Source organism: Gorilla gorilla, chromosome 14 (assembly GCF_029281585.2).
Source record: "Gorilla gorilla gorilla isolate KB3781 chromosome 14, NHGRI_mGorGor1-v2.1_pri, whole genome shotgun sequence".
Lineage (NCBI taxonomy): Eukaryota > Metazoa > Chordata > Mammalia > Primates > Hominidae > Gorilla > Gorilla gorilla.
In genome coordinates, this window is record NC_073238.2 from 84,413,466 (window position 1) to 84,438,318 (window position 24,853).

Sequence of the window (24,853 nt, forward strand, 5' to 3'; positions counted from 1 at the left end):
GATGGGTAGTATGAGCTAGGATAAGAATCATGATAATGCTGTGTGCTTCTGCATTACTTAAGCTGCTCATATCCACTGCACTCCTATAACTCAAAATAGCCATGCTTATTTAAATGTAATTTTCCAACATAAATGTATTCCTAGACTGAATTATTTATGCCTCTGTTCACAAACAACATTTCAATACATTATAAAGTCGAGTTGGATGAGAATATTTGGATGAAATATCATTTCATTAGCAGCATTTATATAAGATATTCAAGGTAAAAGTAGGAGGCTCATCATATTCATCTCTTCTCTTCGTTTACTCAAGAATTTAGCACAGAAAATGTAAATGAGTCAGTTGTCAGTCTATTAGCAGCATTTTTAAAATAAATGATTGCACATTTGTGAGTATAAAAGTATAAACCTATTTATTAGGACTCTGGCCTCTGTCTTCATTGTGACACCTGTAGTTCCTGATTTCCGTGGACTAGAAAATATTAAAGTGAAAATGCAGTGAACTTAATGCCTTTTTCAATGTGTATACAGCCATAAAGCTACAGTCCATTTCACAGAGTAGCAATATTGGTAAACATTGTTTCTGTGTTTTATCCAATTTGAACACAGCCTGCTTACCAAAAACCATCTCTTGCCAATGGACTTATCCTCAGTAAAAATAATTACTCATCCTTAGAAAAAAATTTCATAAATGGGAAAGAATATCCTTTTTCTACCATCTATACCACTTACAGGCCTCCATCAGGATACAGACTGTGTTTTCCTAACATAAAAAGGAAAATTTTTCTGCCGTCAGTGCCATCAGCCAAACATCTCGCTTTTCTCCCAGATACAAGTTGGGATACTGCTCTCCCAAAAAGCTTTCTGTGGCCATGTTACAGGTTTATCATTGTAGTACAAACAAAAGAGAATTCTATTACTTGCAGTTGAAATGTTTAAGGACCAGTGAAAAATTTACTACTCTCTGGCTTTTTCCTTTTGACATAGAGACCAGCAATGATCAATATTCTAGGTTATTTTTCATTTTGAGTACCAGAGTGGTAATATCATGCATATGTAGCATGAATGAGGAAAAAAAGCATCATGGTATTAAACCACTGAGAGTTTTAAAGTTATTTGTTACAGTAGAGTTACTTATCTTATACCAATTGATAAACCAATTGACCTAAATATTCCCTATCCTCATTTCCCCATGGATCATTATGTATCCTGTGTAATAGGAAATATTACCATGATCTTACTAAGGACTCTTCAGTCCTTACTGCATACCATATAATAGTTCTAAGTAACGCACAGCCCAAAGAGAACTCAGCGATACCTGTGCCAGAAGTCTCTGCATTGTATTCCTAGGCCTGAAGCCAAGATGTCATCCCACTCTAGCTTCTATGCACCTGGTCAATTTTAGAAAGAGTTATAAGAGAACCTATGTTTCCTTCATACACCAGGATTATTAAAAATATAGCTCCAATCAGTCTGTCTTATGTTAAAAATGGTATGTCATAAAATAACTTGATAATTCACCTTTGAGAGTTTGAAAGGGTAGTAAAACAAACAAGAACAGAAGAATAGAACACAGAAGCAAAATATCCAATATTTTTAAAAGCGTTAACAAATATTCACTTTCATAAATCACTCAAAACTTCATTTTAATGTGTGTTTTAAAAGTATATCAAGAAGAAATTTAAAGATTATTTAAGGACTTGTGAAAAAACATTGTGGGGATTTAAATAAATATTAGTTGAAGGGAGGAAGCAAGGAATAAAAGAATAAGAAAATAAAAGTACGTGTGTGTGTGTGTGTGTGTGTGTGTGAGAGAGAGAGAGAGAGAGAGAAAGGAGTTAAAAATGTATCTCTAGGTGTTGAATTTACCCTTCCTAAATAATGCAATTTTTCCAATCACTTGAATCAGGCATCAGTGTGATTTGCACTGTCTCTTTCGCTGTAACAGTGTCCTTGGGGTCTTACCTTTCTACATAATCCAGTAGCCGGGAACAGTGATTTGAAGCAGGAGCATCATGACCTCCTACTGCATAAAGAAAACCGTCACATGTGGCCACTCCGACACCCCCTCTCCTCTTACACATGGGAGCACACATGTTCCACTTATTTGTATGAGGATCATAATATTCCATTGAACTCAAACAGGAACTTCCATCACGACCTCCAACTGAATACAACCTAAAAACACAATTGGAAAAACGTGATTTAATATCATAGTCTGGATGACAACATATAGAAAAGAAAAGATCCTTTAAAATAAATTTTCACAGTATGAGGCTCAAACGTGTTGGAAATATATTACTTTGCAGAGAGATTTTGTTAAAGATACTCAATAAATGATCATATATACTAGAAATTTCTATTTTTTTATAGAAATTGCAGTATACTAGATGAAATTAAGACAACTATAATTTTCACCTCTATTTCTAGAAACTTGGATAGATTTAAATTGCATACTGCAAAAATAAGTAACATTAGTATATTAGTTTAATAAATATTAAGAAATGGCTATTAAAATACAGAATAAAATATAAGACAATGAACATAAACAGGAGAAAGGCATTATCCTACTCGTTGATAAGCAAGTGATTTGGCAGTATGTAACACATGCCTGCACCTTGTGTTCCATCCTCACAGTTTAGAACAATAAATAAATGTAATAAACTAAAAGTATTATCTTAACAACAACTTTCTTACTCAGTGCCTATACTATAGCTAAAAACAAGACTTTACAGGAAAAAAGAATGCAACAATGTTAGTATGATTGAAAATTGCTGAAGTTTACTTGATACACTCATCTTGCTATAATTATTTTATTAATGAGAAGTATGATAGAACCCCCCCAAAATAAGTTATGCATCATAAATGGTACTAACATGATTTGAATACATTGTCTAATCCTAATAAAATAGTCCTTCCCCATTTAATCATAGTCATGATTTTATCACAGTAAGGCACAGCATTGCATTTATTTACTTATCCATTTGCTCACTACATATTTTTGAATGGTTAGGGTGTGTCTCACATTGTTAAAACTTTTATTGATATGTCCATGAACAAAACTGGAAAAAAAATCCATGCACTCAATTCTACTGTAGCAGGGATAGACAGAATATACAAAGTAAACATAAATATCATTTAGTACTGGGGAAGGTTCAAAGTGCAGGGAACATAGAATCCAGAAGCAGGATCAGTAATGCAACTGGTGAGGGTAGAGATTGTGGATACAATTTAAATAAGTAACCAGAAAAGGTCTCACTGAAACCTTTTGCAAAAAAACTTGGAAGAGAGTGGTAGTGATTGGAGGTGAGTTCAGGAATATCCGGAGAAGGAAGATTTGAGGATGACTAAATAGTGAGTGAAAAGTTTCAGAAGCAGGAAGGAAGTCAGAGTGGCTGGGGCAGAGACTGAGGTGAGAGTGGTGGTTCAAGGTGAATGGCAGCTTACAAGGTGCATGTAGACTTTTCTCCTGAGTACAACAGGAAGCCATAGTGGTTTTTGAATAGAGGGAGAATGTGATTTGTTTGTGTTTTAATGAGATTTGTGTGAAAGGAAAATAAATCCTGGGACTCTCAAATCACTAAAGCCAAAGGGAAGTCAAGCTGGGAACTCCTTAGTGCAAACCTGCCTCCCATTCTATTCCTAGAAAAGATAGCTACTAAGATATATATATATATATATATATATATATATATATATATATATATATATATATATATATATATATATAAAAGCTATGTACCTTCCTTACAAGGAATTTCCTTGTGGACAAAGGACAACAGACAGAACTCAAAGTCATCCCTCTGCTCACAGAGATAAGTGAATATCTGAGTGCCTCCTTTGGAAAGGCTAGTCAGAAACTCAAAAGAATGGAACCACTTGTCTCTTAACGTACCTATGACCTGGAAGCCCCCTCCCCATTTCGATTTGTTCCACCTTTTCCGGAAGGAACCAATGTATATCTTACACATATTGATTGATGTCTCATATCTCCCTAAAATGTATAAAATCAAGCTGTGCCCCAACCACCTTTGGCACACATTGTCAGGTCTCCCGAGGCTGTGTAATGGTCATGAGCCCTTAACTTTGGTAAAATAAACTTCTTAAATTGACTGAGACCTGTCTCAGATATTTTGGGTTCGCAGATGAAATTTTTTCTTTACTATGGACAATATATCCAATATAATATATTTATAAGTAGACTTAAACCTATAATATTCAATTTCTAAATAAATGCATAGGAAGACAGTATTACTTAGCATAAAACCAGTCAGGATGTAGATTTACAAATTCATGCTCTAATACCATATAATAACTCTAAAATGTGATATGTAAAATTATTTTAAATCCTGGGAATGTTTTTCTAAAGCTGTTTATGTTTCTCATAATGGCTGCCATAGTAAAATATATCTGATTGCCCAAGTGTTCCCTTTTTGCGTGTAATACCTCTTTGCTTGATTACTCACAAGTAGTCTGCTAACTCTCAGTCTTGTGGTATGCTAAAATTAACCAATAGGAACATTTTAAAAAACAAGTATTGAACAATTTAGCTTGCAAAAGCACCCAGAAGTGAAATAATCATTCACTTACAAGTTTTTAATCATTCTAAACACCTTATGAAATCTGAACCTCACTTACTTCTGTTTCATTTAAATTGATGATTTAACTCAAAAGAAGTACGGAATAACCCTAAGATATTAAAATGTAACTAAATGTATTTTGCAGGGACTTTACTTATGGGCGTCTTTCTGTGAGACACCTAGCACAGCTCTCGTACATAGTTTATAAATAAACATGATATGAACTTCTTATTCTCTATTGTTTTAAAGGAAATGTTTACTTCAAGCTGCTTTATTTATTCATAAACGTTACTCTGATAAATTATACTATTGAGTTATTTGAACCAAATATTGTTGATAATTAATAATAAAATAGTTCTAGGCAATAATAGATCACACATTTTCTGTTTCTGAAATTATTTCAAAAATTATATATAAATATATACCTAAATTTACATTAAAAGGCAATGATGACATACAACCTACCAAGACTAAATCATGAAGAAATATGAAATCTGAACAGACCTATATCTATCTAATCTAGTATCAAACTACATATAGGTCTGTTCAGATTTTGGATATTGAATCAGTAATCAAACTTCCCAACAAAGAAAATTCCAGGAGCAAACAGATATATGAATAAATTCTCAACAGCACTAACCATCAGAGAAATGCAAATCATAACCACAGTGAGATATCACCTCACTCCAGTTGCAAAAGCTATTGCCAAAAAAATAAAAAATAATAAATGCTGATGAGGATGTGAAAAAGGATAAACTCATACATTGTTTATGGCAATGTAAATTAGTAAAACCATTACAAAAACCATTACGAAAAACAGTTTTTTGAGGGTAGTCCCTCAAAAAATTACAAGTAGATTCACCATATGATCCAGCAATCTCACTACTTGGTATATATTCAAAGGAAATGAAACCAGTATATAAGAGAAACAGCTGCACTTCCATGTTTATTGCAGCACTATTCACAATAGCCAAAATACGGAATCAACTAAATGCTCAACAATGGATAAATGGATAATGGAAATGTGCTCCATTTGTTGGAACACAATGGAATACTATTCAGCCATAAAAAGAATAAACTCTTAATATTTTCTATAACGTGGATGAGCCTGAAGGACATTATATTAAGCAAAATAAGCCAGGCACAGAAAGACAAATACCACATTATCTCACTCACATGTATACTCTAAAAAGAATGTCTCATAGAATTTGAGAGTAAAACAGTGGTTATCGAAGACTGGAGAGAACTAGTGCGGAGGGGTAGATGGAGAGAGGTTGGTCAATGGGTACAATTTTGCAGTTAGGAGAAATAACTTTTGGTACTCTATTGCACATTAGAGTGACTACGACTAAGAATAATGCATTGCATAGTTTGAATAGCTAGAAGAGAGGATTTGAATGTTCTCACAACAAAGTAATGATACATGTTTAAGGTGATTAATATACTAATTACCTAATTTGTTCATTAGACAATATATACAAGTATCAAAACATAGCATTATAACCCATGAATATGTATAATTATTATGTGTCAATAACAAAAAAAGAAAGTAAGCCCAGGACCAGATGACTTTACTGGTACATTCTCACTGTAAACCAAAAATAAAATTCTAAGGCTCCCAATGATATGAATAGACCCCTCCTCTTGGCCAAAGGCACTCTCGAGTTAACCTGAAAATCTCATTCAGGCCATGATAGAAGAGGAGGTTGGACATATCTCATTAAACCCCTCCAGCATTAACATCAACATAGACCTTAAGTCTGATATGAAACATTTACAATCTATTCTCTCTGAATGCTGCTACTTGGAGATTTCATCTACATGATAAAACCTAGGTCTTCACAACCCCTTATCATAACCCAGACATTCCTTTCGGCTGATAATAACTCTTTCAGCCAGTTGCCAGTCAGATTTTTTTTTTTTTTTTTTTCGAGACGGAGTCTTGCTTTTTTGCCCAGGCTGGAATGCAGCGGCATGATCTTGGCTCACTACAACCTCTGCCTCCTGGGTTCAAGTGATTCTTCTGCCTCAGCCTCCCAAGTAGCTGGGACTACAGGTGCCCACCACCACGCCTGGATAATTTTTGTATTTTTAGTAAAAACAGGGTTTCACCATATTGGCCAGGCTGGTCCGAACTCCTGATCTTGTGATCCATCTGCCTCAGCCTCCCAAAGTGCTCAGATTACAGGCGTGAGATACCGTGCCTGGCTACGTGTCAGAAAAAGTTAAAGCCTATGTATGACTTGGAAGTCCCCAATTTTGCCTTGGAGTAGCCCACCCTTCCAGATTGAACCAATGTAAATCTTGCATGTAATGGTTGATGTATTACATCTCCATAAAATGTATAAAGCAAGCTGTACCCCTGACCACCTTGGGCACATGTCGTCAGGACCTCCTGAGGGTGTGTTATGAGTGTGTCCTTAACCTTGGCAATATAAACTTTCTAAATTGACTGACACCTGTCTAAGAAATTTTGGGTTCACATCAGAAACACTTAAAGAAGAATTAATGCTAATTCTTCTCAAATTCTTTCATATATTGAAGAGAGAACACTTCTGAACACACTCTGTGAGGTCAGCATTGCCCTAATACCAAAGCCAGACAAAGACACCACCAAAAACAAACAAACAAACAAAAACAAACAAACAAAAACTAGAGGCTAACATCCCTATGAATATACATACAAAAATTATCATCATAATACCTGCAAACTGAATCCAACAGTACATAAACCATGACCAAATAGAATTTATACCTAGGATGCAAGGATAGTTCAACAAAAAAATCTTGATTAAAGCCATACATACACCAGATGAATAGAATAAAGGATAAAAATCACATGATCATCTCAATAGATGCAGAAAATGCATTTCACAAAATTCAGCACATTTTCATGATAAAAACTCAACAAACTCGGATAGGAAGAAATGGCCTCAATAAGAAAATTAATTATGATGCTATATATTAAACCAAATTTGCCCAGTAAAAAATCTATTATGCAGGAGGAATAAGCGAATTAATAAATATCGTGTTAACATCTGCTCTACTTATTTCCCTCAAGCCTCACCAGCGTGATTTGGAGCAACTGAAGTGAATGCTGCACATGTGGTGGGTTTGTTTCACATCCAAGGGATCTCTGAGTTTTGGAAACTCTAATCCTTTAAAGAGGCTGCCAGAAAACCTGTCCAACCTTTGCCCTGAAGGGAGACATTATCTTTATGATTCTGGTCAAGGAACAATTCTCTACTCTCTGACCAAGAGGAAGTCACTATCTTTATCTTCCAACTCTTTGATTTACAAATATCCTGAAAATATGTTATGAAAAACAGTCACCAGTAATTATTGTTTGGAAAATGTGTAGTAATGCTAAAATCCCATGGACAATTGTCTGTTAACCCTCATGTCTTGATGTCCCAAAGTGGAGTCCCAGTTACCACAACCATGGTTCAAATAGCAGGATGAAGGAAAATTGGAAGAAGGGGCACCATCCCTCCCTTAAAGAGTCCATATTTTAGGGTGCACAACTCACTTCTCACATCTCATAGGTCAGAACCAGACACACGGTTATACCTAGTTGGTAAGATGCTGGAAAGTCTTGTCTTTATTTTAGATGGCCATATGCCTCACTAAAAATGTGTGTTTATATTGTCATATAAAAAGGAGTGAATGAGTATTGGTGGATAATTAGCCAAACTCATTCATACTCTATCAGGCTTCACAACCTCATTTACCAGCTATGTGTTATAATAGTAGCAAGTGTCAAGAGGATTTTGCAATAGACATCATCATTTATTAGCAAGTAGAAAGAAAAGCAGTCACCAATGTATTGTTGTAGCTTAGTGAAATCCTGTTCACTGTCCTGTAAGGCACATTAACAAATACCTCCCACAGAAAGGCAGATATAAGAGTAATCTGACAGCAGGATTGACAAGCTTTCTCATGGCATCAGAAGAAAGAGCTAGTGCCATAGCACTAGATCTTTTCTAGCCCTATGTAGCATGGTGCATTCATATTTACTTTATCATAGGTAGCTTTATATTACATATGCAGGGTTATTTCTACTCATCTCTCAGTCAGCTGAGGTTGTGTCTCCACTAGAAAGTCTTTTCTGATCCCATTTTGTCTTGTTCCCTGAAATTCAGCTTTATTTATAATCTGTATCCTGGGTATAGTTATTTACAATTTTTCATACTTTACCAATAAAGTATATTTCAAGGAAAGTGCACAGAAAGCACTCCCATACCATTATGTAAATACTAGAATGTTTTGCTAACTAGCTTGGGATATTAAATGTAATTTTCATTCACTGTATTTGGTTACCCAGAAAAAGTGTTTAGGCATCCTTTCTGTTGCACAATAAAAGGATTAGAATCCCTCAACTCCAGTGCCTTTGAAGAAACTCTCTAGATCCAGAACTTAGCTTGGTTCTTTGTTTTCTAATTAACGAAGAGCTCTTTCATCTGATGCCATGAGAAAGCTTGTCAATCCTGCTGTCAGATTACTCCTATATCTGCCTTTCCATGGGAAGTATTTTAACGTGCTTTACAGGACAGTGAGTGGGATTTCACTAAGCTACAACAATACATTGGTGACTGCTTTTCTTTCTAGTTGCTAAGAAATGATGGTGTCTATTGCAAACTCCTCTTGTCACTTGCTACGATTATAACACAGAGCTGGTAAATGAGGTTATGAAGCCTGATAGGGTCTACCTACCTTTATTTATTAAAACATACCCAAATTTATGAAAAGAATCTGACAATTGTAAATATATGAATTAATTTAGATCAATTCATCATGTATCCAAACTTGGCAGAATTCACCAACCCAAAACTGTCAGTTCAACCTTAATCCCTCCGTATTTCCTCTGCTCCAACTCTACGCGTTTTATAATTCTGCAACTTATTTGTTATTGTTTTCTAGTTCCTTTTAGTATAATGTAAGCTCTCTGAGGGCAGAATTTATTTATCTTCTTTGATATATCATCATGACCAGTACATGTTTGTGAAATTTTTTAAAAAATGAATGAAGCACTTGTTTTTAATTCTAGAAAAAATAGTGATTTATCTGTGGAAACTTATCAATGAAAAAGCACCTGTTTAAGTTCCACTGAAGCAAGACTTTGACAAATGGTAGGGAAAATTATTAATTATGTGTCTCGGGAACACAAAAGTAGGGAAGAAAGAAAGATTAATTTTAACTAGGTGGATTCAAAAAGGGTTCATAGGAAAGGTACAGATTAAACTATGCTTTGGATGGTAGAAAATATAAATAATCTTATTTTGGTTTTAAGCAAAAGCAGATCTTAATATATTTTAACATTTCTTGACACTATTGTTTTTAAGTACAATAAACTCAGTTCTGTTAATACTGATCTTGCCACACAGATCTTGCACATAGAGAGCTAGACTTGGGTTTGTTTATCAATCTAGAGAGTTTTCAAATGTATTCAAAGACCAAGTGAATATTGAGCAGGAAACTAAGTGGACAGTGAATAGTGGACAGTCACAAGTTAATAAGAAAAAGCAATGAAAGGGGAATCTAGGCAGAAACAAGAGTAAGTGATAAGGCAAAGGGGTGTGGACAATCTAGGTAGGTTCAGGGAACTGGAATGATTTGGTATGGCTGGGACATCAGGTGGTTGTAAGGCAGGTGTCAAGAAAAGAGAATGTAGAAAGAAAGTGAAGTCTAAGCTATTAAAACCACTGTATTCCAGAATGAAGAACCTGGAAATGACCATGCTCAAATATGGCACCAAAATGAGTTGTTGAAATACATTTTAATTCTGAGGCATAATTTATTAAATAATACGTTTCAACAATTGGCATATATCTTAGCCAGTCAACTATTGTGATGAAATTCTACTAATTGTACAGTTTCCTTGAGCAATTAGAAACAACTCTTCAACCAGAGTGAATATTTATAAAATGGAAATGAAAACACATCACTGCTTTTTTTTTTTTTTAATCTTTGCAATATTTTTACCTCAGCCAAGTTACTAGATGATCTCTTTGGGGCCACTCTCTGCCAAACTTAAATTTTGCATTTTATATTCAAGGACGTGATACAAATTTTTCTTTCTTATTGGAATGATTCCCCCCATCACATATCCATTCTGGATATCTAATAAATCAATCAGGTCCCTTAAAAATCATCTCTTTCAGTATGTGAATTAAAATTCTCCTGAGCTGATTAGTAGCCCCAACTGAGATTCAGTAAACAGCAATTTCTTTTTTTTCTTTCTTTTTTATGTGTGAGTCTAAGATTAATTAAAATGTATACAATTTGGGGTGCCACCTTTGAGAAGAAGAGCACCAAAATTTGAATAAAAAATAGAAACAGAGTGTTGGAAGGCACTATGCAAGTGATGGACCTTGAGGCTTAAGGCACTGTGCTAGGTATTAGGACATAATAGAAAAACAACAGACAATGAATCCTGCTTTCATGATGCTTTAAGCCATATGTGCTTCAGACTGAACAGAAATTACAACTGCCTTGTAAAAATTATTTTTTTGTTTGTTTGTTTGAGACAGAGTCTCTGTCTCCCAGGCTGGAGTGTACAGTGTCGCGATCTCAGCTCACTGCAGCCTCCGCCTCCCGGGTTCCAGAATTACTAACATGAAGCTTTGCACGCCTGTAATTCTAGCACTTTGAGAGGCCAAGGCGGGCAGATCACCTGAGGTCAGGAGTTGGAGACCAACCTGGCCAACATGGTGAAACCCCGTCTCTACTAAAAATGCCAAAAAAAAAAAAAAAAAAAAAAAAAGCAAACCGTGGTGACGCATGCCTGTAATCCCAGCTACTTGGGAGGCTGAGGCAGAATAATTGCTTGAACCTGGGAAGCAGAGGTTGTAGTGAGCTGAGATTGTGCCACTACACTCCAGCTTGGGTGACAGAGTGAGACGCCATCTCAAAAAAAAAAATTATTAACATGAAGGTTTGAATGAATGAATGAATGAATGAATGAATCCATTTTGCCATAGTAAATCATGAAAGAAACTCTGTTTTTATACGTTTTGCAGATTCTTAAGGGGGTGGTACTACATATTTATTAAAATTCAAGCCTACTTATAAGATGTGTTCAGGCAGAATCAGTATGTTTGTGAGCTAAGAAAATTTTTTAAAAATCACAAAAAGACATCTTAGCTAGAATGTAAAGTGCAAAAGAACCAAGCCAAGACAGCTACCAAAGAAGAAACAAAAATAACCACTAATGTCTGTCTATATTGTTTGGGGAATCTGAGGTTATATTTGGCCAAGCACCACACATCGACGTTTATTCACTTTTTTTTTGTATTTTCTTTATTCACCAAGTAAGTCTGGCTGCGCTGGCATATATACCCCTTAGCTTAATCTGTCTTACTAGAAGACTCACTAAATTTGTTATATGAAATTGATGCAATTTTGGTCTTGAATCTGTCAGAACACACTCATTAATTTTAAGCCATAAACCAATTTCTTGGGGTTTTTTTTCCACAAGAAATAGTGTCATGAATAACCTAAACTTAAGATAAGTGTTCATTGTTTTTTATTACTCTTAATTGGAAAAAGTGTTGAAAATAATATTTAGGGAAACAACAGCCAGGTTAGAATGACACATTAGTGTTACGTGATAGCAAAACAAGGGGAAAAAAATCATGTCAGCAGAGGTGAGGAAAAAAACAAACAAAAAAAAATGTAAGAGGGTGGTGTTAAAACAATTTTCTGCTATGGGTCTGAAGTAAAAGGTCATTTTCTAATGATTATGTTTCTGAGTAACACAGGAAAAGTACCCAGACATTAATAGCCAGTCATCAAACCACAGAATTTTAAAGCCATTAAATCACACCCAGGGAGAAGAAAAAGATGCCAAGTAAAAGCTCTACTAGCTCAATTTAAAGGAAAAAAAAAAATCAAGTAAAAAATGGAGCCATTCAAAACATTTTCACAGAATAGAATTAAAATTAATATTTAATTAAAATGTAAACAATTTTGGCAATGTAAGAATTAAAAACTTGAAAGAGGATTGATGTCACACTCCGATATTTTTTACGAAGAAAGATACTAGAGCAAAACAGGATTTCTTAATATATGATGTATGCTAGCTGACCAAAAAATACAAGTACAGGAAAAGTAATCTGAATAGTGATTGCTATGTATAGTCAATTTAAAAGCGGCAGTAGAAGAAACTAGATAGACAATTTAGTCATAACTACATGTAAGAAATTGCCACAAGACTCTGCGTTAAATATTTTCTCCATTTATTTCTGATTAAGATTGGAGAATATTTACAACAAAATACATATTTTAAGGTTATTCAAAGTAAAGTCATAAAGAAGGTCACAGAGCTATAATGCAAGCTAATTATCCAAAAAATATGGATAAGTAATGTACTAACACTTTAATATGTGTGTGTGTGTGTGTGTGTGTGTGTGTTTTCATTACAAAATAATGTAAAAAGTGAATAAGATAATGAAAGGACAGGATACTTCTCACCCATATTAGGCAAATTTGCTGTGTTAGTGAGATATCCATTTTAAAAACAATACCAGGAATAAATCTATTGCTGTCAATGTAAATGGTAAGAAAAAGTCACTAAATAACCGACTGTTACTTATAAATAGTGATTAGAAAACATAAAAAGGCAAAAAGGATTATGCTTTCCTCTATTATCCTCTATTAGAATTATAAAAATTTACATCCAAGAGAACATCCATTCCTTTTTTTTTTTCTGGATACAGGATCTTGCTCTATCACCCAGGCTATAGAGCAGGTGGCATGATCACAGCTCACTAGCCTCAACCTCCTGATTCAAGTAATCCTCTCACCTCAGCCCCTCAGCCTCTCAAGTAGCTTTAACTACAGGAGCATGCCACCATGCCCAGTTATTTTTAAAATTATTTGTAGAGATGGGGTCTCACTACCTTGCCCAGGCTGGTCTCAAACTGCTGGACTCAAGCAATCCTCTCACCTCGGCCTCCCAAAATGTTGGAATGACAGGGGTGAGCCACTGTGCCTGGACGGAGAACATTCATTCTACTATTATTGTAAGTTTTACTATCCATGAATAGATATACCCACTGGATAGTTTTACTTTTAATACTTAATATTGAAGAATGTTAAATTTTATCATTGACTTCCAAATTAAGTGTTTTTAAAGAAAAATATTGTAATGCTTAAAAAATCATTTTCAAGAGAAAATGTGAATATAAGTAGAAAAAGTAGTATTAATAAATGTATATATTTACATGTTACACAAATTGGTGTTAATAAAATGTGTGTATTATTAAATATATACATTTTCTATTGAGTAAAGTGACAATATTAACACAAATGAAAATAATTTTTCTATGAATGTCGTTAAAAGGCACAACGGAATAAAAATTGTATTTGAGAGGAGTGAGAAGCAGAAGGTAACTACTTCATATGGAAACAATTCCAAGAAATTACTTTTAGAAAATTTGCAGATAGGACTGAAAGTTGGTAATAAAATATTTTAATTCCTTCTCCTAGAAGTCTCAGTATTCCTCAGAAGGTAATGGAAGAACAACCAACCATTTTTTATGCAAGCAGCCCATCACTATAGGCTGTGTATGATTTTAACTTCTTTTCACTTCTACACAGCAGCCTTCCAAAGCAGTGGTGATAGTAGGATTTGGAGTTTTTCTCAGCAACTATAGCCAAAAGAAGTCTAGCAGAAATGGTTACAGATATTTTTTGATATTGAGAGTGATTGTAGTGTAAAGTTCGATAGCGAACACTTTATACATTACTGCAGAATAAAGCTTTACCAAATACAAAAAAGAGATTGAATTGACAAGTAGCTATTTGCTTTAGCTTTTTTGTGATTCTGCTTCACCTTTTCTTTCTTATCTAATAGCTTTTTAAAAATAATAATGGATATTGACACTAAGGAAACTTCTAGCAAAACATTTCAGAGCAGGATTTTGAGAGCAAATAAATGTACCTTGAAAAAAATTAAGAGACTTAAATATTATGTGACAGGGAAAATCACAAGTAGTAAATAGAAAAACAAAGTAAAACAAAGCATGTAGAAGTTCTTCCATCGTATAAAAATATTTTATTTTTTGACCTGAAAACATATACTTTAAAGACTTTAAAGATGATAAAAAGACTTTAAAGATGATAAAGACTTGACAGATACAAGATAACACACTCAAAATAAGGTGGTTATAAAGGTGATTGGAAGGAGGGGAGTCAAATAAAGATATCATGTAAGAAAAGTTAAAATGTAAAAATTTTAAGTCTGTATTGGAGATACAAACGATCATAAACAAATTGGCATTGATTGAATTCATGTAATTTTTTTTAACTGGTGAAGGAGACTTATGGCAAAGAAATCAGTCTTAAAACACACATAGAACCATTAACGTAAGTATGTGCTAAAATATATCTCAAATCAGAGAACTAGAATAATGGGAAAAGGAACAATTAAACAAATGAGTCTCAATAGATTAAAAACTTTCCTAAGCAGAAGAAAGACAGAGTTGAGATCGTTAAAATGAATCTCCAAGTAGTAATTTAAAAGAATGAGAAGTAGGCTTCAGATTGTACATCCAGAAACATTTTGATTTTTGAGGAGGAAGTACAAACTTTTTAAGCTGTTGTCTCTCAGGTCTACATCCTCTCCTGTATTTTCTGCTTTTGAAATAAGGGCTAAATCTCTGAAAACCACTTTTCTGCTTTGCCACCTGGTTCCCTGTTAGGATCTGACATCAGTGGGTGGCAGAGACTGAAAGACTAGAGGAGAGTAAAGGGTCTTGGTTTTTTGTTTGTTTGCTTTTTTTTTTCCTGTGAGTGTCACCCCATCCTTTTCTCACTGTAGCGGCCCTGTAGCAAGAGTTGCTCTGTAGCACCAGACACACCTAGTTTGCAGTTTTTCTAAGACATGCCATTGGCTTCATTGAGACTACTCTAAGCCATTGGCGCCAGCAGATTGGCATCTTCTTCTCAGAGCTCTGGGTCCCAGGTCTTTCCTTCTGAGACTAGCTCCAGCTAAGCAGTGGCCCAAATAGCAGTTCACTGAATTTCAGTGCACAGGGCCCTTCCCCAAGCTTCTAAATCTTAATCATTTTAACCATGTCTTTTAGTTCTCCATCCCCCAGGAGAAGTAGCTATTATTGTGAGTTGATTAAATTACAATATAGTGTTAGTTTGTTGATTTTTGGTTAACTAGTAAGTTTTTTTACTTACTCAACAAAACTTTATATTTAATATTGAAATACCTTTGTTTAGAATAACTGATAAATGACTGTTCTGATTTCTGGCTCTTGACTGAATGTTAATTAATATAAACATAGTAAAAACATCTATAAGAATAAAAGTTTGGGTTATACAAACACATATGAAAGATAAAAAAAAATCACTGAACTTACATATCTCCCCCACTCCCCCAAAAAGATAGAATGTAAGTAAATAATATCTATTGAATTTTAAAAATACAAGGCAGAGATATTAAATTACTTAAGCTAATTTGCAAACAATGTGAGAAGACACAGGAAAGTCCCTTTCAGACATAGAATCTAATAAATTACATAATCAATACGTACTTCCTGGAAAGTAATAATAATAAAGTGAGATGCATTCACTTGGAAATGATTAATTTTCAGAATACATGAAGAACTCCATAAATCAAAATGAAAAAGAGAACACACAGAAATAGAAACAGAGAAAATTTTGAAAATAAACTTCAACAGAAGATATACAAATGACTAATACATATATTAAAGATGTTTGATCACATCAGTTCTTAGAGAATGTGATAGCACTAGTCATCAGAATGGATAAAGATAAATAAAAAACAAGTCGGATGTTACCAAGTCAGTAGGGCACATGGAGCATTCAGAATTTAAAAATCTGTTAGTGTGTGGACAAATTAGGAAAACCACTTACAAACACATTTGAGCAGTATCTACTAAAGCTGAGCACAAGAATAAGTAAAGCCTAGTAATTTAAGTTCTAGGTCTACAGCCAGCTAAAATGTGTATGTACATTCACCAAAAGATATACATAAGAATATTCATAACTGCATTATTCTTAATAGTCAAGAAGAGGAAACAACTGAAATATCCAACTACACTCAGTAGTTGAGTGTAGGAGAATGAATAAATTAAATTGTAGTATAATAATTGACAGAGTTTGGATGTGTGTCTCCACCCAAATCTCATATTGGAATGTACAGCCCAGTGCTGGAGGTGGGGCTTGGTGGGGGTAATTGGGTCATGGGGGCAGATTTCTCATGAATGGTTTAGCACCATCCCTCTTGGTACTGTCCTTACAATAATGAGTGAGTGCTCGTGAGATCTGGTTGTTTAAAAGTGTGTAGCACCTCCCACCTGGATCTTTTGCTCTGCCTTTCACCATGTGATGTGCCTGCTCCCCCTTGGCCTTCTGCCACCATGGTAAGTTTCCTGAGGCCTCCCCAGAAGCTGAGCAGATGCCAGCATCATGCTTCCTACATAGCCTGAAGAAGTGACAGCCAAGTAAAGCTTTTTCTTTATAAATTTCCCAGTTTCGGGTATTTCTTTATAGCAATGTGAGAATGAACTAAAATAGTAATAAAGAAAAATAAACTCCAAGAACACCTATTAATACTATAATTTGTTAAATTCTGAATTTAAAGACAAGAGTAAGTAGAACTAAGTCAAACGAAAATTATTAAGAAAATAAGAAAGAAAATAAACATAGCCTCCGTGTATGCTTGTTTGACTAAAAATAAAAACAAAACCATATAATGACACTGGCAAATGCTATGACAAGATGAAATTAGTGATAATACTAACAGAGAAAAATAACAAATTAGGACAATCACAATATAGAATGAAGATACAGCAATACTAAATAAATGATTTGTGGCAGTGATGAAATTAGAAGTGATATGTGACTGCCATCTGTTAAATTTTAGAATATCAGTAAAATAGAATATTAAAGGTACTATATATAATAGTGTACATAAAACTTCTACTGTCATTTCTTTCTCATGCTCAAGAAAATACAGTTCTCGTGATTAAAGTCAATTATAGCAGATAAATTGTAGAAAGCTTCTTCATGCCATGATGTTATGCTAAAATAAGATTTTATACCATAATGAAAAATGTTGTGAAATCATTTATAAGCAACTTTGATGCAAAATCATAGCTAGAATATGGAATGCAAAAATTAAAGAATGCAATATGAGCAAGTAGGATTTACTTAGATGTGTAATATGATTTATAGTTAATTTATGCAAATTACCACATAAACAGATCAAATAAGAAAACAGTCATCATCTCGACAAATTCATAAAATGTATGCTAATTTTAGAAAATAAAATTTCCACTATGGAAGCTACAGACAATAAAATACTGCCTTTAACCTTAATCAATATATGTATCTCAAATAACAACTGATATCAGAGACTATAAAGCACTATAAAAGTTTTCCAATTAAAATAGATAGATAAGGATGCCTGATATCACTACTATTTAGGTAATCATTCTAAAAATATAAACACCACAATAAAAAGGAAATAAATGTATATTAAGAAAACAGAAAAAGTTTCCTTACTAGTTTATTAAATGTTTATCTTTCTAGAAAATCTATTATAAATTGAATAGTAAATATAACATATGCATTTAGTTAAATGGGTATATATAAATTATCTTTTATAATTTAATTATGTAATTATTACTGTATAAATAGATATAAATAAACACATAATAGGTAAAATATTAAAAAATATAAATAAACATGAATAACCTCAGAAAGAAAGAATAACCATGCCAAATTTAAACAGCACTAAAATACAAGGAGAGTAATTTTAAAAGATAAAAGTACGACTATCTTCTCAGAAGGAAATATTAATATTTCAAATTTAGAGATCCCACATCTTTCTCAAATTAATCTGTAAATATTTATTTACAGGGAAAATTCTGAAGGGATGTTTAAGATGACTTTTTAAAATCTGAAAAATGTATACCAAAGTTTAAGTAAAATAATTTAGAGGATAACTAACCAAAAGAAATTGTGAAAAACATATATTATAAGAAATATGCCTTACCTTTGCATTAAACAAAATATATAATGTGAATATGTATTCATTGTATATGTGTATCTGTGTGTATGCACATATACAGTGTTAGTCACTTTTTATGAGCAAATTCAACAAAAACAAAGATAAATAAATGGGACTTAATTAAACTAAAAATGTTCTGCACAGCAAAAGATAAAATCAGCAGAATAAACAGATAACCCACAGAGCGAAAGAAAATATTCCCAATCCATACCTCCAACAAATGACTAATATCCAGAATCTACAAGGAACTCAAACAAATTAGCAAGAAAAAAACAAACAATCCCATTAAAAAGTGGGCTAAGGACATGAATAGACAATTCTCAAAAGAACATATACAAATGAGGAACAAACACATGAAAAAATTCTCAACATCACTAATGATCAGAGAAATGCAAATCAAAACCACAATGGATTTAACCACCTTACTCTTGCAAGAATGGTCATAATCCAAAGATTAAAAAAAAAACAGATTTTGGCATGGATGTGGTGAAAATGGAACACCTTTACACTGCTGGTGGGAATGTAAACTAGTACAACTTCTATGGAAAACAGTGTGGAGATTCCTTAAAGAACTAACAGTAGGATTACCATTTGATCCAGCAATCCCACTGCTGGGCCTCTACTCAGAGGAAAGAAGTCATTATACAAAAAAGATACTTGCACATGCATGTTTATAGCAGCACAATTTGCAATTGCAAAAATATGGAACCAGCCCAAATGCCTATCAATTAGTGATTGGATAAAGAGATTGTGAGAGAGAGAGATATATATATACACACACACACATCATGGTTACTACTCAGCCATAAAAAGAAATGAAATAATGGCATTTGCAGCAACCTGGTTGGAACTGGTGATCATTATTCTAAGAGAATTAACTCAAGAATGGAAAACCAAACATAGTATATTCTCTCGTAAGTGGGAGCTAAGCTGTGAGGATGCAAAGGCATAAGAATGATACAATAGGAGGGAGAAGCCAATATGGCCAGATAGAAACAGCTCTGCTCTCGGCTCCCAGTGAGAAGGAAAAAATGGCAAGTGAATTCTGCATCTTCAATTGAGGTACCAATTTTCTCTTATTAGGACTGACTAGGTGGTTGGCGCAACCCATGGAAAGTGAGGAAAAGCAGGGTGGAGTGAAGGTCCACCAGGAGATGTACAGGGCACTGGGAGCTTCCTTTCCTAGCCAAAGAAGGCAGTGAGGGATTGTGCTACCCCTCCTTGAAAACCATGCTTTTCCCATGGATCCTTGCAATCCACAGATCAGGAGGTCCCCTTATGAGCCCATACCACCAGGGCCTTCAGTCACAAGCACAAAGCCATGCAGACGCATGGTGGCTGCTTGGGTGGGCAGCTGCTGGAGCAGGCACTGGACACAGGAGTATTTGCATACTCATGCTCTGGAAACTCCCATGAGGCAGGAGATCCGTCCACTCCCATGGGAAGGAGGCTGATGCCAGGGAGCCAAGTGGCCTCGCTCCCACGGAGCCCCACAAGCTAAAACGTACTGGCTTGGAATCTCTGGCAGCCAGCACAGCAGGCTAGAGACTGCCTAAGAAGATGGGTTCCCAGAGAGGGAAGGGCTGCTGCCATCACTGTGGCTCCAGTCAGCTGTTTCCATCTGCTGCTGGTGCCAGCAAGACTGGGCGGTCTGAACTGGGAGCAATTTATCACAGGGGAACATAGTGACTGGCTCAGTTCGTGGCCAGACTGCTTCTTTAAGCAGGACCCTGATCCACTCCTGCTCACTAGAGGGGGCCTCCCCATGGGAATTTCAGCACCCCCAGCCAGGGATTTATGAAGAGAACTCTGATATCCCTGAGAGGAGCCCATAGGAGGAGGGGCAGCTGTAGTACCATGCATCAGTGGTCTTAGTCTTTTCTGGCTGCTGGCTCTGGAGAGTAAGGGCAGCCCAGACAAGGGGGATTTTCCCCAGCACAGCACACCTGCCCCACCAAGCTGCAGTCAGACTGCTTATTTAAGTGGGTCCTTGATCCTGCTCCTCCTGACTGGGTGAGACCTCCAAACAGAAGTCTCCAGACACTTCGTACAGGAGTGTTCAGGCTGGCATGAGGTTGGTGCCCCTCTGGGACAGAGCTCCATGAAGAAGGAGCAAGCTGCCATCTTTGCTAGTCTGCCGCCTCCAATGATGGTATCTCCAGGGGAAGGAGGGACCCAGGCAAATGGCATCTGGAGTGGACTCCCACCAAACTGCAGCATTCCTATGGAAAAGGGGCCTGACTGCTAAAAGAAAAACAAACAGAAAGCAACAATGACAACATCAATGCAAAAGACCCCGTAAAAATCTCATCCAACGGTCAGCAGCTTCAAAAATTAAAGGTAGATAAACCCATGAAGATGAGAAAGAATCTACACACAAAAATGCTGAAAACTCAAAAAGCCAGAGTGCTGCTGCTTCTCCAAATGATAGCAACATGTCTCCAGCAAGTGCACAGAACTGGGCTGAGGCTGAAACAGATGAATTGACAGAAGCAGGCTTCAGAAGATGGGTAACAACAAACTTCACTGAGCTAAAGGGTTATGTCCTAAGTCATTGCAAAAAAACTAAGAACCATGATAAAACACTACAGGAGCTGTTAACCAGAATAACCAATTTAGAGAGGAACATAAATTACCTGATAGAGCTGAAAGTCAGTCACAACAGAACTTTACAATGCAAACACAAGTATCAGTAGCTGGATAAGCCAAGCAGAAGAAAGAATATCGTAACTTGAAGACTATCTTGTTGAAATAAGGCAGGAAGATAAGATTAGAGAAAAAATAATAAAAAGGAATCAACAAAACCTCTGAGAACTATGAGACTGTGCTTAAAGACCAAACCTACATCTGATAGGGGTACCTGAAAGAGATGGGGAGAACAGAACCAAGTTGGAAAACGCACTTCAGGATATCATCCAGGAGAACTTTTCCGACTTACCAAGACAGGCCAAAATCCAAATTCAGGAAATCCAGAGAACCCCAGTAAGATATTCCACAAGAAGACCAACCCCTAGACACATAATCATCAGATTCGCCAAGGTCGAAATGAAGAAAACAATGCAAAGGGCAGCCAGAGAGAAAGGCCAGGTCACCTATAAAGGGAAGCCCATCAGACTAACAGCAGACCTCTCAGCAGAAACCCTATAAACCAGAAGAGACTGGGGGCCAGTGTTCAACAGTCTTAAAGACAATAATTTCCAACCTAGAATTTCATAGCTGGTCTAATTAAGCTTCATAAGTGAAGGAGAAATAAAATATTTTTCAGACAAGCAAATGCTGAGGGAATTTGTCACCACCAAGCCTGCTTTGCAAGAGCTCCTGAAGGAAGCACTAAATATGAAAAGGACGAAATGTTACCAGTCACTACAAAAACACACTTAACTATACAGACCAGTGACACTATGGAGCTACTACATAGACAAGTCTGCAAAATAACCAGACAGCATTATGATGTCAGGATCAAATTCACACATAACAATATTAACCTTGAATGTAAATGGGCTAAATGCCCCAATTAAAAGACACAGAATGGCAAGCTGGATAGAGTCAAGATTCATTGGTGTGCTGTATTCAAGAGACCTATCTCACATGCAAAGACATACACAGACACAAAATAAAAGGATGGAGGAAAATTTATTGAGCAAATGGAAAACAGAAAAATGCAGGGGTTGCAATCCTAGTTTCTGACAAAATAGACTTTAAATCAACAAAGATCATAAAAGACAAGTCCTTGAAGAGGATTGACATATTGTTTGCATTTGTAAAAGGATTTCTCTGGAAGCCTTCATAAATAAGACTGAAGAGAAAATAATTAAAAAGATCAGACTGGAAGCTGTTGCAGTTTTCTAGGCAAGAGGTGATACTAGCTTTGTTTAGATCTGTGGTTCTCATGGGGAAGACAGGGGCTGTATTTTGCCACTTCCCAGGGGATAGTAGACAATGTCTGGAGATACTTTTGCTTGTCACAATGAGGTGGTGGATGAGGGGCATCTAATGGGTAGCAACCCAGGACACTTCTAAACACTCTGAAATGCACAGGACAGAAGACTTCTTTCAACAAAGACTCATCTAGCCTCAAATATCAATAGTGTTGAGGTTGAGAATTCTTGATGTAGAGGGATAGGAATGAAGATGCTTGGAAAGTAAGCTAGTGTAATTATGTAAAGAAAGATATATTGAACACTAAACTTTTAGTAGTTTTTTGAAGGCTACTCAACTATTTATTCAAAAATGATATAAATATTCCCGTGAAATATATTTGATACTTCTTTAATCATCAATTAATGTGAAGAAATTTTGGGTTCCATTGTCTATAGAGAGAGCACCAGTCTTTATTTGTCAATTTAAAAATATCAACAGCTTAAAATGTTTTAAAACAATTTTTACCAGCTTATTAAAACTTATTTTTCAAATAATATTTACTCAATAACTTTTTTCTAAGATTAAAAAAATAAGAAAAAAATTTACTTACTTGCCATTCAATGCTGCTACACCAACTGTGCTCCGAGCAATTGACATACTGGCTACAAATGTCCATTGTTGACTCTGTGGATCCCACCTTTCCACTGTATTCAGATAGCTCCAGCCATCATGGCCTCCCACAGCATAAATAGGGCCTTCAAGTACTGTTACACCTAAAATATTAGATAATGAATGTTGTGCCTATAGTTAATATCATATTGTACATTTAAAAATCTGTTAAGTGGGTAGATCTCATGTTAAGTGTCCCTAACATAATAAAATGAAAAAATTTAAAAAATTGAATAGATATATTTCACAGTGAGATTTTAAAAATCAAAGCAACAGTACAAAACTATGAATTCATTCAGCATAGACTTCAGTTGTAAAGAAACTATTACAATCTTGCAGAAACTACCTACCATTAATTGAATCATTCCATTAAAGTGAAAACAAAATTGGGAGCCAAAAATAGTATTGTGACCTAAATGCTTTATAAAATAATACTAATTCCCATATTTATGACCATATGAAGAAACAGATACTAAAAATCAAAGGTAAGACGTCTTGGGCCTCTACTTTTAAAGAGCATTTCTACACTGCTATTTAAAATACTTTGTTACTTACAACAATGTTACCTTAAAGCAATGTAATATTACCAATCTGAATTTCAGAATAGTATTTTCTGTGCTTTGGCTTCCCAAAAAGGTTAAATAAACTTACGTAAAGCTTAGAAAATATGACGTCTTTCATATTATTAGCTAAAATTACTAAACACAAGCAATTAAATAAAATTAATAGAGAGCCATCCATGGGAAGATATATAACTAGTACTCATTGCTTTTCTAGTAAACTCACATCTTCATAAATAAATTTTCTTAAATGCTCAACAGTTGCTAAATATTTAAATATAATGTAAATATTGATTGATGTGCTCTTTAGCTGTACAGAAATTCTGATGAATATTTCCTAAAACGGTACAATTTGAAGCCTGATTATAAAGAAGTCTGAAGCATCTGTTTTACCCTATTACCAAGCTGACAAATTAGACTGCCACAAATTTATGCATATTGGTTAAGACATGACTCCTAGATCAAAGAAGAAATACAGTTTATTACTCATAGCAACAGCAATAGTCAGAGTATCATCAATTTTTGTTTCTGTTGCTGGTTCCCCACGCCCCAATTCCCATAGGGTGATCCAAAGAAGGTAATCAAAGTGACCTTACTGTTTCCCTTCTCTTGATCAAACTTCAGACAGTTTCGTCCTGTGTCTAGAGCCCTGACTTCATTTTCCTTAGAGAATTTACTTTAGAAAACTTATAACTATAAATTATTTCTCTGCTTCTTTGAGATGTAAATCTTTGATAAAACCTCTTGCCAGTTTCACAACCCAGGACTGTCTTTCTCAAGGACTCGGGAGCTGCAGTTCCTTTGAAATTTAGTCATTAAGGTATTCTATCTCCCAGACTCCTGAAAGTATAGGAGCCTAATTTCAGTTGGTACCTTGCTGCAAGCTATAAAACTAGTTTTTGAAATAAAGACAGAAGAAAGTTAACCATTCTTTTGAGTAAGGCCAATTAGCAAACACAGATTGCCTATGATCCACCTACCCAATCTAGTTCCCAAAAACTCTACCACCTTTGTTTTAGAAGAGTTGAGTTCAGTCACAGTTTTATCTTCTCTTCCTTATTGCAAGCCTTCAATAAAGTATTTCTTGCCTGTTTACAATTGCCTCATACAATTTTGCTTTGAGAAGGGTTAAT

General features: G+C 35.1%; 1 protein-coding gene across 2 annotated transcripts in view; it reads right to left on the bottom strand.

Annotated features, from left to right (window-relative positions):
• Positions 1-24,853, bottom strand: part of KLHL1 (kelch like family member 1) — a 413,680-nt gene that overhangs the window by 16,758 nt on the left and 372,069 nt on the right. For both annotated transcript variants that reach the window (XM_019039881.3, XM_063697407.1), the window contains exons 8-9: positions 23,102-23,264; positions 1,966-2,178 (exon numbers count right to left, since the gene is read on the bottom strand). In XM_019039881.3, coding sequence (XP_018895426.1) covers positions 1,966-2,178; positions 23,102-23,264 — 376 coding nt within the window. The remainder of the gene's footprint in view (positions 1-1,965; positions 2,179-23,101; positions 23,265-24,853) is intronic.